This window comes from Glandiceps talaboti, chromosome 18 (genome assembly GCF_964340395.1).
Source record: "Glandiceps talaboti chromosome 18, keGlaTala1.1, whole genome shotgun sequence".
In the NCBI taxonomy this organism is placed as follows: Eukaryota; Metazoa; Hemichordata; class Enteropneusta; family Spengelidae; genus Glandiceps; species Glandiceps talaboti.
The window spans coordinates 20,062,186-20,079,247 of NC_135566.1; the positions used below are offsets into that span (position 1 = coordinate 20,062,186).

Genomic DNA, 17,062 nt, shown 5'->3' on the forward strand with positions numbered 1-17,062 from the left:
TGAAGATCTTCCCTGACAGGAGGAACAAATGAAATCCTATTCAACCTTGGCCCATTGGAACCAAAAGAAAAAAAATCATTCATTATCTATCAATTATCTATCTAGATGGTCGTTTCCCAAAGGTATTTGCGCTAACACTTTAAAATATGCTATGGCACATAGTGGAATGCGCCCTCTGCGACAGAATGATTGGTTTGTTCTGTTTTGAAAATGATTCTAAGGGAGCGATCAGCTTTTATGGCCGGGGTGGGCCGGTGAATTCTTGTTCGTGTTGTACTTAAAAAATAGTGACCCCCTGCGATTCGTCCACAAAGCAATCCACTCCCCCCCCCCACAAATAAAAAAACTACCCCCCCCCCGCGACATCTGTTGACAAGAAACATTCTTCTTGTTTTTGCAAAAGACACTCTAGATTCTCAAGGTACAATACAGCATACTGCATAGTTAATTTTACTTGTTATATTTACAGTCATTTTAAATGTATCTGGTAAATTGCTATCCCAAATCCATTGCTTCACATGTATAAAGCTCTTTAGACAGGAACCCTATGAGAAGTATGATTGTCTGTTCATGGACATTATAAAATATTCATGGTTTAGTAACCAAAAGTGCTAGGATTATCTCTTAGATTGAGTTAACTATTACCATTATCATGATTATAGAGATTAATTCAGCTAGTTATAAAGTACAATATTAGAAATGGAGTTCATATAATTGTAAACCTAGGGGTTTCAGTAAGTTTCAATGTAGGGAGAGAACTGGAAAAGGTATGGGGAGAAGTGCACGCTACGTGTGTGCGCGCCTGCTATTCAAACGTGGGGGTTGGGGGGTTGGGGACACCCCCTCCCACGGTAAGAGCCTTTTGAAAAATGAACTCCTTTTGGAGGCCATTTAGAGCACCATTCAAAGTAAACCACAACTTAGTTATATCATAAAAGTATCACTAATTTTAGGGTTTCAAAAGTTTAAATCATTTCAAGTCATATTGACACAAATAATAATAAAAAAAAGATCAAGTAGAAAGTGAGAACATTTGGGGGGAAATGCACAGTGGAGGCCAGTTACCATTTAGAGATACAAATTCATTAAATTATTTGAAAGTGTGTCTCTATTGGCTATGTTTGTGTGCAATTCAACATGTTCAGTTCAATGGAGGTACAGATTTTAGAGTCAGTCCATCCAGTAAATTTCAAGGTATTTCATTTCTTATGTGTTACGTGTAGAGTTACACATGCAAGTTATTATACCACATGATGACACAATGCAACTAATGGCCTGCATGCAATAACAAAACTGATAAAAGGTGCAATGTTATCGGACTCCATGTCATATGCTTGTATCAAGAGACAAATAGTTTATGTTATATTTGAACGTATATTTATAACCATTATGTATGGTTTATTGTATGCACATACATTAAATTTTGTTGTATGGAAATTTAAGTACAGCAGGGTGATTCATGATTTCGTTCAGTTGTTGAAGATAAGGTGACCCTCCCCACTTATTCACTTTGTAAAAATGATGACCCCCCTTCTTTGAGTCCCAAATTGAGGTGCCCCCGGCCGTAAGAACTGATCACTCCCTAACAACCATTGTTCACAGACTGACCACACGTGTGTACACACTTTGCACGTACACATATACACGTACATTGCACGTAGAGTATTTATGGCCATAGAGTAAGAACGACTTTCCAAATTATGCTAATGTATGCATGATTGTGATATTGCGTAATATGGATATTTGTCAAAGGGCATTCACCCCATAACGCACTACGCGCATACATACCACACCACAGCTAGCCACACGCTGACCATGACTATGGAAAAAACGCATTTCGGAACAGATTACCATGATCATTTCGATCCACGAAAATACTTGACTATGAAGGAGAAATATTGGGAAGAAGATAGACAGTTTCACGAGCTGTTATTTGCCGTGAAGGAAAAGGGTATGTTGTTAAAAACGTGATTTTTTTTGGTCAACTTGAAGTTGAGCTACGAATGTATAATCGTGATGCATGATGGAAGTACACTACACTCTTGCACTTCCGAGATGGCTCTTCCATGGGTATATTCATATATAGAGCCTAGCTAGAATCCAGTGGGGATTTCAGGCCAGCTAAATATGGTGTAATATAGATATATTATATTTTATCTGACTTTAAAAGTTGAATTAATGTAGAAATATATTGCCTCGTGGAAGAATCACCACGGCCTAAAGGCCAAGTTACAGTGCAACTCGACGAGCAACGCACCATGCACTCGTACTCGCTCCTTCGTCGCAGGTCTTGCGACGTCGCCAGGTGTGTCGTAAGGAAACCGACATGTCAGTTTTTCTGCGACGAGTCTATTTATGAGTCGCAAGTTGCTTCTTGAGTTTCTTCGTGTGTAACCGTCGCGTCGCGTCGCAAGTAATATACCTACGTGTCAAATGACGTTCAATGTCATGGCCGCCATGTTTTTAGTATAAATATTCTAGTTCGGGAACTATTTCTGATATAATTCGATTTATCACCACAAATACCACTTATCACTGGTATACAACATCTATGGATGCTTGATCGCCGCTGAATATCATCTTATTTCTACCTTGAATGCAAGTAGCGACGTCAGAAAGATCAACGTCGCACTAACCGAACTTCGAATTGAACATATCGCTTTTAAAAATGGGGCGAGTTGAAATTGGGGCGAGTTGAAATGGGACGAAGAGAATCGCAATCGTCTGAGATATTCCATTACACATAGACTATTTATTACCTAACTACATAAAAAAATTCCATTCATAATAACAGTTCCCAGTAAGCTATTTTTTTGAAAATTGTGGACTACACATTACACCTTAGAAAAAGAAGGCAATTAAAATTATGTAATTTTAAGTCATTTCTATATTATTCTATATTATATATTGTTTAGAATGATTGGACAGCCAGCTAGTCACAATTTTTAATCTGAATATCAATGAGTAGCAGTGCTCAATTTTATGATTCCAAAGAACAACTTCAAAATTAGTGAACATATGATTGAATACAAACTTGAAGTTTGAGAAATCCTTATCTTGTAACCACTTGTTTCATTTTTAGAACTGTTACACTGCTATGTTTATCATTCCCACTTCAAATTTGTGACAAGAGTTTAAGAAAAAACATTTAAAAAAAAACCTCCCTGGCAGGCCTCAAAATTAATTTTTTGGCCCACCTGCCCAATGGGCAGGTAACTTTGAAAATTACATGCCCAACCACAATTTCTACCTGCTAAATTTCTTTGTACAGTTGGCTATTATATATAGTATGTCACTGTGGCACAGTGGTCATTAGTGCCCGCTGGATGAAGTCCGGGACGGGGACTTATGGATTGGATGTGTGTATGTGTGTGTGTAAACAACTTAAAGTCAAAAACCGCCAGAGAGATTGGCTTGATATTTGGTGGGACATTACTTATGGTGTTCTAATGAAAAAGTGTTCAAATGGAAATGATTGCATCAAACACATTTTGGGTAAAAATGTGATTTTTGGTCAAAAGACTTAAACTATGAAACTACAGGGCAGATTGGTGCAAAATTTGGTTGGAACATTCTAAGATTTGTTCATGACATGATGATTCCATCGGTAATATGCAAATTAGGGCTAAAATGTGTCTTTTTGGTTAAAAATTTATAATTCCAAAACTACGGAGCAGATTGGGCTGAAATTTAATGGGAATGCATCTAGGGATATGGAAGAAGAAATATTAAGGATACAATGATGTCATGCGTGATATGCAAATTAGGTGTAAAAAATGTGAATTTTGGGTCAAAAACTTATATCTCGCAAAGTACTTGGTCAATGAGATTGAAACTTGTTGAGATGTTTCTTAAAGTGTTATTATGCAGATTTTCTAACAATTTGCCCTAACAATTTGCCCTATGACCATGCCCTTAGCAACAACCAAACGGTAGTATATTTTGGTTAATTAAGAACATCATCTGGTAGGCAAGCGAGTAAACAATGTTTAAAACATTCAAAAAATGTATGCGAATATCCTTAGCAACCATGGCCAAGCCCATGGCAATAGCCAAATCATCGTGTATTTCACAAAGAGAACAACATGGATTAATAAATAAAATGAATAAACATTCAAAAATATGTAAATTTGCCTAGCAACAAGACCACACCCATAGCAACAGCCAAATGATCACATATATTGCTAAGGTAACAACCGAGATTAATAGAAAATTGAATAAACATTCAAAAAATGTATGTAAATTTGCCTACCAACAAGACCACGCCCATAGCAACAGCTAACTGATCACATATCTTGCGAAGATAAGAGGATTAATAGACAATTGAATAAAAATTCAAAAAATGTATTAAAATTTGCCTAGCAACAAGACCACGCCCATTCAAAGTTGGTATTATTAGGACAGTGTTCTATGACATACATGTGCATATTCATTGTTGTCGTGATATGATCCAATATGGCCACCTAGGAGCCATTTTGTTTGCAAATTTTCCATGTCCAAAGCCATAACTCAGATATACTTGAACAGATCTCATTCAAAGTTGGTAATAGGACAGTGTTCTATGACATACATGTGCATATCCATTTTCATCTTGATACGATCCAATATGGCTGCCTGGCAGTGATTTTGTTTGCGAATTTTCCATGTCCAAAGCCATAACTCAGACATGCTTGAACAGATCTCATTCAAAGTTGGTATTAGTACAGTTTTCTATGACATACATGTGCATATCCATTTTCATGGCATACATATGCACGTCAATTTGTTTCATGATACGATCCAATATAGCTGCCTAGCAGCCATTTTGTTGTGAATTTTCCCTGTCCAAAGCCATAACATATTTGAATAGATCTCATTCAAAGTTGGTATTAGGACAGTGTTCTGTGACATACATGTGCATATTCATTGTTGTAGTGATACGATCCAATATGGCCACCTAGCAGTCATTTTGTTTGTGAATTTTCCATGTCCAAAGCCATAACTCAGACATGCTTGAACAGATCTCATTCAAAGTTGATATTAGCACAGTGTTCTATGACATGTGTTTTATCCATTTTCATCGTGATACAATCTGATATGGCTGCCAGGCAGCGATTTTGTTGGCGCAGTTTTCATGTTCAAAGCCATAACTCAGACATGCTTGAACAGGTCCCCCCCCCACCCCCATACCCGACCCATCCTTTATTGTTCAATGGTTTATTCCATCATGTCATCTTGAAGAGTAGGCATGTCCCATGTCCAACGAGGAGACACAACATGAGTAGGCATGTTCCATGTCCAACGAGCACAACATATCTAAGTCTGTTTGATTTAGGTTCACAAGTGTTGTTGCGTGATCAGAGTAGTGATATCAAGAAAATGATAACATAAACTGCCAGTTCCTTAACACCCAATTATAGTGGGGAGTATGTCATTCTCAATGACTTGTATTTATATATAACACATTGATACTGTACATGTATTTAGTCACATTCTTCTTTGTAACTTCTCCACAGCAAGTTAACCAGTATCATCACCACCCAGAGAGTAGAGTAAAGTAGAGTAGAGTAGAGTAGAACACACAAAGAAGTATTTGACAAGAGACAACCTGTTGGACTTCATTAGATAGATTAGATACCCCTGGTATTAGACACAACCATGCCTGGTGGTGGACACAAACTGTGCAGTTTATGGCTGCACAAACAGCTACTACACACTGAAGAAATGGAATGAGACGTTGTGTGACGAGCACATTCTACCTATACTCATATCCCACAAAAAGGAATGACCCAGAAGGGAGGAAACGGTGGATAAACTTATTGAATAGGAAAGATAATTCCAACTGTGGTAGGAAATGGGAACCAACATATGACTCTTGTATCTGTCCACTACATTTTGAAGATAAAAGACCTACACATAGTAATCCAGATCCTGTAATAAATATGGGTTATGCCTTGAAAGACAATATGGAAATAACACCAAGGAAGCCACCAAAAATAAGACAAACCACTCCATCTGCCAAAAGACCCAAAACCCAAAACGGTGATTTGTACTTCACTGCTAATGACCATCATTATTCCACTAATACTATCAATCATTCTGACCTGGCAGATGTCAAGATCTGTCCACAGAGTAACATTCATGGAGATGACATGGAGTTTTCCTGTCATTTTAACTGCAGAAATAAAATAAGAAATCTATAAGTATAAACCCAAGTTCGTAAGCTTAGAACTGAAATAACACTTTCAAAAGGCAGACTAGCAGCTTCTGTAAACAAAAAGTTTTCAGTGATTTCACACACAATTTTAAAGTTAGACTGATCGATTAAATTCTATACAGGATTAGAAATTAGAAAAGCTTTTGATATTTTGTATTCAGTTTTAAGATCTAAAATTGCTAAAAATTAAATAACGTACTGGAAAGGTCCTACACAGACAATAGAGTTCAGAGGTTCACAAGGTCCCCCAGGAAGTTTGGGCCCAATCGTGTATTGGTAGGGCAAGATGAACTGCTTCTTTGTCTTATGAAAATAAGACTTGACCTACTAAATGAGGACCTGGCACAATGCTTTAACATCTCAACAGCAACCATCTCAAGAATTTGGAAAACCTGGGTAAAATTTCTTCGAAAACACTTGAAATGTCACGTTTTTCAGCCATCGCAAGAAATACGACTCATGAATATGTCCAAAAAATTTGATGGGAAATATAGGAATGTAGCAGCTATTATTGACTGCAGTCAAGTATTTCTAGAAAGGGCAAAAGACTTTGAAGCTCAGGCAGTGACATGGTCTAACTACAAACACTGCAAGTTTTTAGTTAGTATCACTCCAACAGGGCACATAAACTTCATCTCCAATGCTTGGGATGGGAAGGCATCAGACCAGCACATTACTCTACAGTCTGGCTTTTTAGACATCTTAGAGCCATATGAATCCATTATGGCAGATAACGGTTTTCCAATTACCACTGAAGTTGCCATGAAACAATGTTATTTACATGTGCCTCCTGGTAAATTGGGTCAAAAGCAAATGACAGTCAAGGAAGTACAAAAAACAAAGGAGATAGCCAACAGGCGAATATATATTAAACAGGCTATACGGAGATTGAAAACATTTAGGACACTAAAGTTTGAGTTACTAATTTCAGGACTGCACTTATCATTCTCTACTATGCTGTCACCGTCAACACTTTGTAAACTAAAACTATCTGCTAGCATATTATACTCAATTTGATTATATATGATTTCACATGCCAACACACTGGCGAAAAATCTTTCAATATTAGCACTCATTTTTGCCCAAAAACATTCATCAAATGTTATTCTTTCTAAAAAAATATCCTGCTGAGCTGTAAACAAAAAAATCACACCACTTTCTGCCTGTGATAGCCATCTGGCCTTGAACCTAACGATGGTATTTGTGATTGTGCTTTGAAGTAAGTGGGCCACAAAAAAATCACACCACTTTCTGCCTGTGATAGCCATCTGGCCTTGAACCTAACGATGGTATTTGTGATTGTGCTTTGAAGTAAGTGGGTCACCTCTTAAAATGAAGGTGGCTATTCATTGGGATCTAGGTTGAGTATTGTTGTAGGGTATTGACATTTGAGAAGCCCATGACCACAACATCTGCAATATACAAGGTGGTCTGCCGTACCACCAATGTAGGGATTTTTCCCATTAATATAAAGCCTACATTCTTGAACCATAAACCCCTTATGTGATTTTATAGGCATTGCCTGGTGTGTGTGTGTGTGTGTGTGTGTGTGTGTGTGTGTGTGTGTGTGTGTGTGTGTGTGTGTGTGTGCGTGTGTGCGTGCGTGCGTGTGTAAACAACTTAAAGTAAAAAACCGCTGAACCGATTGCCATGATATTTGGTGGGTCTATTACCTTGGGTGTGTAGTTCGAAAATTGTTCAAATGAAAATGATCGTATCAGAAATGTGCATTTTACGTTTCAAAATGTGATTTGTTGTATTACAAAATGCTTTGACATCAGCCTGGAAATGAAATTTTCTTGTTTTATTGATACAATGAAATCATTGAATCTTTTATGGGCTACTTCAAATGTTTGTGTCAATGGCGTAAAGATTAACATCTGTTTAAGCAACCTAGGCCTGTTTTTAGCACAGCTGAATTAAATCTTAGACACTATGATTAAAACAGGTTCATATAAAAGCACAATCCTTAGGCATTCAAAAAAAACCAGTTACTTTGTACAAAGAATAAGAAGTCCCACATTTTCTGGGGAAAGAAAAACAGGGTCATATCAAGACCTCCATGATCATACTGTGTTTGGCAGGTTAAATTTCCTGCATGTACCGATTACCATGATATTTGATGGGTGCATTACCATGGGTGTCTAGTTGGGATATTGTTCAAATCAAAATGATCTTACTACCACTGTACCAGTGTGTGATTTGGGTCGAAAAATGTAATTTTTGGTCAGAAAATTTACTCAAAAACTATTGGGCAGATTATTATTATTATTATTATTATTATTATTATTATTTTAATTTCTTAGAAAACGCACTACACATACGTCACAGTGCGATGTACAGAAACTCTAAAAAGAATATGCACAATTTAAAAATACACATTGCAAGTGGTAGGGTAAAGAACACACAGTCCTGCGGTGAAATAAATGTACAGCAAAGCAAAAAACGAATCACTGATAATACATATTAAAAAGATAGGTTTTCAAACCGCGTTTAAAAGACTCAACATTCCTTGCAGTACGAATCAGTCTGAAATTTGGTGGGAACATTCTTAGGGGTGTTTAAGCATTCAAAAAATGTTTGCAAATGTGCCTAGCAACAGGACAACGCCCATAGCAACAGCCAAACTGGTGAGGTTTCACAAAGATAACCACAGGGATTAACAGACAATTGAATAAGCATTCAAAAAATGTATGTAAATTTGCGTAGCAACAAGACCACGCCCATAGCAACAGCCAAACAGAGGTATTTCACAAAGATAAGCACTGGGATTAAAAGACAATTGAATAAGCATTCAAAAAATGTATGTAAATTTGCCTAGCAACAAGACCACGCCCATAGCAACAGCCTAATGATCAGATATATTGCAAAGATAACAACAGGGATCAATAGATAATTGAATGAACATTCCAAAAATGTATGTAAATTTACCTAGCAACAAGGCCACACCCATAGCAACAGCCAATCAGTGATGTATTTCACAAAGATAACCATGGGGATGGATAGACAATTGAATAAAAAATATGTTATTTGCCTAGCAACAAGACCATGCCCATAACAACAACCAAATAATCACGTATATTGCAAAGATAACAACAGGAATTGATAGACAAATGAATAACCATTCAAAAAAATGTATGCAGATTTGGCTAGCAACATGACCACGCCCATAGCAACAGACAAATGATCACATATTTTGCAAAGATAACACAGACACATTCAAAAAATGTATGCAAATGTGCCTAGCAACAAAACCACGCCCATAGCAACAGCCAAGTGATCACATATATTGCAAAGATAACATTAACAGGGATAAATAGACAAATGAATGTATGGATAATCATTCAGCAAATGAACGCCTATACCTAGCATGGATCAGCATAACGGAAAACATTTTTAAAAACTGTACAGATGTGCTAAAATGCCATTGGCGCTTTTTTTTCAAACTTGGTACAGGGACAACATACTATGGCATACATATGTACATCAATTTGTTTCATGATACGATCCAATATAGCCACCGAGCAGCCATTTTGTTTGTGAATTTTCCCTATCCAAAGCTATAACTCAGACATGCTTGAACAGATCTCATTCAAAGTTGATATTAGGACAGTGTTCTATGACATGCATGTGCATATTCATTGTTGTTGTGATACGATCCAATATAGCCACCTAGCAGCCATTTTGTTTGCAAATTTTCCCTATCCAAAGCCATAACTCAGACATGCTTGAACAGATCTCATTCAAAGTTGGTATTAGCAGTGTTCTATGACATACATGTTCATATCCATTTTTGTCGTGAAACAATCCGATATGGCTGCCTGGCAGCCATTTTGTTGGTTTTCATGTTCATTGAAACCCAATCATAGCTGGGACTATGTCATCCTCAATGACTTGTTGAGATATAGCCTAATTACCGAAAACCATTAATAATGTAAATTGCTCATCAGTATTCATAGATGTTTACTGAAACCTAATCAGTTCTTGCCACTACCCTATTGAACACATGTAATGAATTTAAAAAATGGATGCAAATATATCTAGCAACAAGACCACGCCCATAGCAACAGCCAAGTGATCACATGTATTGCAAAGACAACATCAGGGATTAATAGACAAATAAATAAACATTCAAAAACAATTATGCAAATATGTCTAGCAACATGACCACACCCATAGTAACAGTCAAATGAATTGTAAAGATTACAACAGGGTTGGATATGCAACTCGATAGTCATTCAGTAAATGAACATGTATACCTACATTTTGTATTATGGCTCACCATGTGAATAAACGTTTCTAAAACTGTACAGTTGTGCTACAATGCCATTGGTGCTATTTTTTAATATTATTATTTCTGAGTTTTCGTAAATGAAAACTTCAAAACTACTTGGTAGATCTACATACTAAATGGTTTACTTTCTTTATAAAACAACAGCTTTGAATTCAATATCAGTTGTGTTACAACGCCTTTGGCCCTATTTCTTTATTTTGATACATTTCTTTCCTGTGTAGGTTACCTATCTGGTGAACGATTACTGGAAATTGGTGGTGGACCATGTATAAATCGACTTATTACTCTAACTACAACATTTCCCAAGATAGTATTTGCAGAATATACAGAAGCCAATCGAAAGGAAGTCCAACGATGGAAGGACAAAGACCCTGATGCATTTGATTGGTCAAAACATTTCAAATATGTGGCCGAGTTACAGAACAACAAGTAAGCCTGTGATATTTATAAGAATGTATTATATGAGGATTATCTGTCTGTCTGTCTGTCTGTCTGTCTGTCTGTCTGTCTGTCTCTGTCTGTCCATCTGTCTGTTTCTGTTTGTCATTATATAAGGCTTATCCCAGCAAGATGTCTTGGTGTTACTATAGACTTCTGAACCAAGTGCAAGTAAGATATAGCCTAAGGCCTTGAATCCAGTTTTCTTGTGTGGGAATTTTTGGCTTTCACCATTCCCTTACACCTGGCATTCCCGTACACCTGGCATTCCCCTTCACCTGGCATTCTCCTACACCTGGCACTTTGCTTATGATTGGTTATTCAACCCTAAAACTTGATTGCAATTTCCCACATTGTGACAACAAAGTTGAATATGGAAATCGTGTTTACATCATACAGCTCAACACCAGAGTTGGTCCTAACCACATTGGGAGGGTGTGGCATCTTCTCACATTGGGATGATGAATTAAAAAAACCAAAGGAGAATGAGTACCTGTTTTCTGGCCTCAGCTTTATTAGCTCCGCTGTCAGCGAAAGCTGAAATTGTAGCTTTAGGTATAGGTGGGTATTGAGGTATAGAGAGTAGAGTGAATCATAGGTGTCCGTCAAACTTTTATATTTTCACTTTTTACTCCGAAAGTGACAGTTGGAATTCTTCGATATTTGGTGTGCATGTTCCCTGGGGGGAGGCTATTCAGATTTGTTCATGCCAAGTTGATCTGTGCCATTTTCAATTTTTTATGATTTTTTTTCCAAAAATGACATTTTCATCAACTCCTCATAAACTTAAAGTCAGATTGCTTTGATATCTGGTGTGTTGATGCACAGGGGGTAGCTTACTTAGATTTGTTAATTTCAAGTCAGCACGTCTTTTCTATTTTTTATGATTTTTTTTTTGAAATTTGAAAAAAAAATGAATATGTTAATGAGCATAATGACCGACGCCATATTGGAAATCAGTCCGCGAGACTTTAGGTAAAGTGCAACTTTTCAAAAGACACTATTGACGTCAAACAAGCAATGTAATATGTGCTATAGTCTTAATTCTACGCATTGTGCGCCCAAATGACAAATATTTGTTCGAAAAAGGTTTGTAAACTTCAAATCCAATTCACACACCACCCCTCCTACAGAATGGTTCATTCCAGTATATGCACCTCATTATCATTGTGAGAAGTCTTCCATGCCTGAACTGAAGTGTATCGAACGATTTTTGACAGAGTCAGGCGTCAATAAAAACGATAATACTCTTTCTAAAATTACCACATTTTGAAAGGGAAAGTACTTTGTGGTTCATTTACGGAGTTTTGTTTTTGTACGATCAATATTGGTGGCAAAATTACAGCGTCAAAATTACCGATGTGGTAGTTCCGTACGGCGACAATCCCAAGTACCCGGATGCAGGAGGGACTAACCCAGAAGCAAGTCGTTGTCAGCCATACGTTACAGTGCAGTGGTAACATCGTCCGAGAAATCGCTGCGTTCAGTGTCATTATTCACAGAATTGTTGTTTTCGAGTGAAAACCCGTCTTGAATTGTATAACTCTAACATGTCAAGTTATATTTTGAAAGTTGTATCGCTAGTTTGAGACGATTTTCTCACGTACTATCGGGGCTTACTTGGACTTGGACCTTACTCCTGCAGTTCATCGGGAAGTTTAGCCAGCCCGATAATTCTTTCTGGTTTAGTTTACAACACTTTTGATCGCGCAGATTTTGTTGTTGTGATGAAAAGAAATTAAAAAAAAGATCACTTCATCACTTAATCGAACATGAACGAGTGTTACCACTGTAACCAGGAGGGTCTATGCTGTAACGTATGGCAAGGGTTCGACATACACGTACACGCTGGTCCGCTATCCCGCGAGTCAAGTAACTTTCTCATGTCTGTAAGGACCAGTAAAGGTTACTAAAATGTCCATTACAGGTCCGACGGGATAGTGACTTTTCGATAGGTATATTAGGGAGATCAGAATTCAAACCACCGGCTTTATGATGAATTCACGGTCATAGTAAAATTCATTTGATTTTTAATTTGCTATTTTGACCAACTCTGGTTGTCTATTCGCGATAAAATTACGATTAGTTTGGAAACAGGGTAGATTTTCTATAATTCCGTGTCACAAAAGCATGTGTTGTGTAGTATTCGAAAAGCACACCCGGTGGGGAAAGTCGCCCAACAGGCGATCTCGCGCCATTGCTGTACTACGTGGCACTTTATTCTGGCGGGGTGTCTCTTGACAACGGGAATAGCGAAGGATGAGCCAATCAAGTGAGACCTTTCAAATGTAGCTAATATTATAGCCAATAAAATTAGTTGTACGATGATATGTGTATAATAAGGGTAAGGCTGGCCTCTACACTGTAACAAGTAGTAAAGTTGAAATCTTTGTCGCATGAATTCGTATTTATGTACGGATGCGTAGTCTTTCTGAACAGTAATTTTTAGATCAGTTAGTATTTAAACTACGTTTCTGAGTTAATTATTCGGTAGGTAATTGACGAGCTCCCTTTGTAAAAGCGCTGTACAAATTGGATGTCAGCGTTCGCCCGGCCACGTTCAACGGAACTAAGTGAAGCTCAATCATAACAATGGTGGCTGTCAAAATCGAAGACGCAATTTGACCGTGTTGTTATTTCAGTGAGTTTATTCAGCAAGAAAACAACGTGTTCTATGTTTTTGTACTTCCTACATGATGTGATGATCGTTTTTTTTACCGGTACAACTTACAGCCTACAATGAAACTGCTAACTTAGTAACACTAGCCCCATCCTCAGGTAGGATTTTTAGTGCCGTGTAGACGATTCCGTGTTCCGTGTTCCGTGTTCATGTTTTGGGGCACATTTCTAAATACGCGAAACCAGTTATTGAATGTGTAGTGGATATTGATATTCAGTTTGAAAAATTAAAATCCTGAACTTTATTTTGCGAACGGTTTTGTCATTTCTTAGTAATTATAGGGCCGACTGTATCACGTTTAACATTTATGTCAACCCGGAAGTACATAGACACGAAAATAGACGAGGTGACTTGTACATGTAATTAGTAACAAAATTTTGCTGTAACTGCTGGTAACCTTCAAATTTATTTATTTTTATGTTGTAAATACATTCTAATATGCACTAAGGAGAACACTATAAAGACTTGCTCCATGGGAAGGTAATTTTTTGTCTTTTAAAAATGCAATAGTTAGATCAATGTGTACCAGAAATGTTATGTAGTATTTAAGCTAGAAATAAGACCACATAACATCTTATTACTCCCCCCCCCCCTCCAATTAAGACAAACTACTCACAGAAAGCAACAAAAAAAGAGAAGAAGTTCCAAAACATGAAAAAGAGAATAAAATTACAGTAAGGAGTTGATGATGCACAAACAACTACAAAGAAATAGACAGTTCAATTACAACACACGGTTTGAAATAAATATGGGGTTTGGAAAAGTGAATTAGAAGTAGAGCAAAAACTAAGAGAGATGAACAGCCTAAGTGAACAAGCGAAAGCACTTAAAGATAGGACCACCAATTTTTTTGCAGGACTACTACGTTATCAATTTTACTAGTCCTGTGGGATAGTGACTTTTTTACTCCAGTGTCAGACCCTGTTGGCTGAGAATGACTCTCTTTCGGGTACTTGGGGATTGTCGCCGTACGGAAACTAAGATGGCGATTAATACATTTCTTCCCTATATATATATCTACTACAACTAGTACAAGTTGAATGTTGTTGACTTGGTAAATTTGTTAGAAATTTTTTTTGTTTTGTTTTGTGCATTTCCCAGTCATTTTTTTTCTGAGATTTTGTGCAATTTTTCATAACAGTAAATTTTTGTTATAAAATGGTGACTATGGTATAAAAGTACAATACATTACCAACTTCTGTGTAAAATGTGTTTTATAGTGAGACATCATATGAAACCACTAACCACTTTATTGCATCGCTAAAACAAAACTGCATAGTAAAGAGCTGAAGAACTGAACCACTTCTACATGTCACCAAAATAAAAAATAAAATAAAAAAAAAAACAGCGGAGCTATTCTGACCGATAGGTCGCTTGTTGAAGTAATAGGTCATTTGTGAAATCTCAGGTGGAGGGGAAATGTAAGCACCAAAATTAGCCACACTTCTGGATTCTAGGTTATAGTATAATATGCATTTTAAATGAAGCCAAAAACTGAATATTGAGTCATTGGTAATATGCACTTTGATTATGGTCATATCTTTTTAGGGAAAATTGGCAAGATCTTGAAGATGAACTACGTCAACATATAATTGATGTGATACCATGTGACGTTGAAGACGACAATATTATCAAGTCAGAAGACGATAAACCATTTGATGCTATCCTGATTGCTAGTTGCCTGGAGTTTGCTTGTTCTACCCATGATGCCTATGAACGTAGTGTTAGGAACATATATTCTCTGCTTCGTCCTGGTGGAACAGTTATACACTTTGGTAGAGTTGGTGGCAATTTCTATAAAGTTGGTGATGAGAGATTCTTTGCCCTCGAAGTTGATGAAGATTTTGTCACTTCAGCATATAAGAAAGCAGGTTTTCTTATAAAAGAAAAGTTCAAAATCAATGAAGGCGATAAAACTATAAATGACGCAAATGAAAATAAACAAATAGCTGATGCTATGTTTCGCATGCTGATGATAGCTAAGAAGCCAGGGAATACAGAAAACTGTGTGTAACGTAGTCAGCTGTGATGTATCATAGAAGGTGGGCAAGGAGTATTTTGTAGCATACAGATAACATATGTATAACAAGGTCTTTTTATCTTTCATAAACTAAACAACTGTCATTTGATGTCTGGTTTAACTTGTAATCTTTTATTTTTATAGAGTCAAATTCATTCAAAAGTATCATTTTCTACATGCATCTATAAAAAATCAAACCTTTCTTGTATGACATGCAAATAATCATTTCATTTGTAAAACACAAAGCTCAGGCTGTGTTCTCTGTACAATGTACTTCATAAAGTAAATGTCAAAGTGAGATTATTTTCATGTGCACATAATTGGTAATGTCAAAGTGAGATTATTTTCATGTGCACATAATTGGTAATTGAAATGTTATTTAACCTATAAATGGTGTTATAAACACCTCCATGCCTGTTCCCATCATAATCTCTACCTAGGCCTTAAAACAAATTGTGTGGTTCCAGTTACCCAATCCCACCTAGTTTTTCACTTCTGACCCTAAAATCTTTTTTAGGTATTCAAGAAAATAAATAATAAAATCTTGAAAATCTTGAAAGAAATAGTGGATTTGGAAACTGACATCAACTTGAAAAGACAATAAAAAAAACTGTTCTTCCAATCTGTAATGGCTGTACATCTGATGAGAAGAAACCAATAGTACAGAGACCATATGGAAAACAGTGGAAAACATAAAATAAAAAATCTACCTACATTGTACCCTACCTACTAATAGTTATTAATAATAGTTTGTTATATTGATTTTAATGTCATTTTGTTGTTCCAGCAGAAGTGTATTTTTTGTAGTTTCATGATGACACAAAGTGTTAATATTTGTATCAGATTGTAAAGTTCTTGTGTAAAGCTGCACTAGCTGTAACTGACACTTTATTAACTCCTAGTTGTGTGACTTTATTAACTCCTAGTTGTTTGACTTTATTAACTCCTAGTTGTTTGACTTACTCATAATATCGTATACTCTCAATTGTATTCAATCATCTGTCGGTAAAAGTATTTGAGTTACTGTTCACACAATATGGCACAAAAACATCACTCAAATTAATATTTGGGCCTGCACCCAAAAATTAGGGACCAAGTGAAATCGTGATTTCAACCCGTTCATGCGCTAGTTTTGGATAGAATCAACCTCTAATCAACATACACAATATCTAATTATTGATATTTTAACAATTTTCAGTGAATGTAGTGTTGGTTGTATAATCAAAACAATAATACTCCAGTTACAGCTAGTGTTGGTTTAATATTTAGACTTGTAGAATGTTTGGAATTATAACTTAATTACACTATTTCTTTGAAGTTTTATGAATGATGGCATTAAGTATCTTTTCTGGACTGTCAATTTTGCTTTATAGGTAATACTACTGTAATTAACCTGAGACAAGAATCAAAGCCTATTTTGCCAAATCAAAAATA

At 36.5% G+C, this 17,062-nt stretch overlaps 1 protein-coding gene across 1 annotated transcript; it reads left to right on the forward strand.

The window, feature by feature from the left end:
- The first annotated feature begins 1,821 nt into the window (after positions 1 to 1,821).
- Positions 1,822 to 15,622, forward strand: LOC144449810 (nicotinamide N-methyltransferase-like). The gene is made up of 3 exons (XM_078140384.1): positions 1,822 to 1,951; positions 10,712 to 10,919; positions 15,157 to 15,622. The coding sequence occupies exons 1-3, from the start codon at positions 1,822 to 1,824 to the stop codon at positions 15,620 to 15,622; spliced, it is 804 nt and encodes a 267-aa protein (XP_077996510.1).
- Positions 15,623 to 17,062: the final 1,440 nt, after the last annotated feature.

Bases quoted from the DNA above. Each gene is read 5' to 3' on its own strand.
- LOC144449810 (XM_078140384.1), top strand. From the start codon at position 1,822: ATGGAAAAAACGCATTTCGGAACAGATTACCATGATCATTTCGATCCA. The intron at 1,952-10,711 runs GTATGTTGTTAA...TTTCCTGTGTAG, and splicing joins ATTTGCCGTGAAGGAAAAGG to GTTACCTATCTGGTGAACGA. The intron at 10,920-15,156 runs GTAAGCCTGTGA...ATATCTTTTTAG, and splicing joins GCCGAGTTACAGAACAACAA to GGAAAATTGGCAAGATCTTG.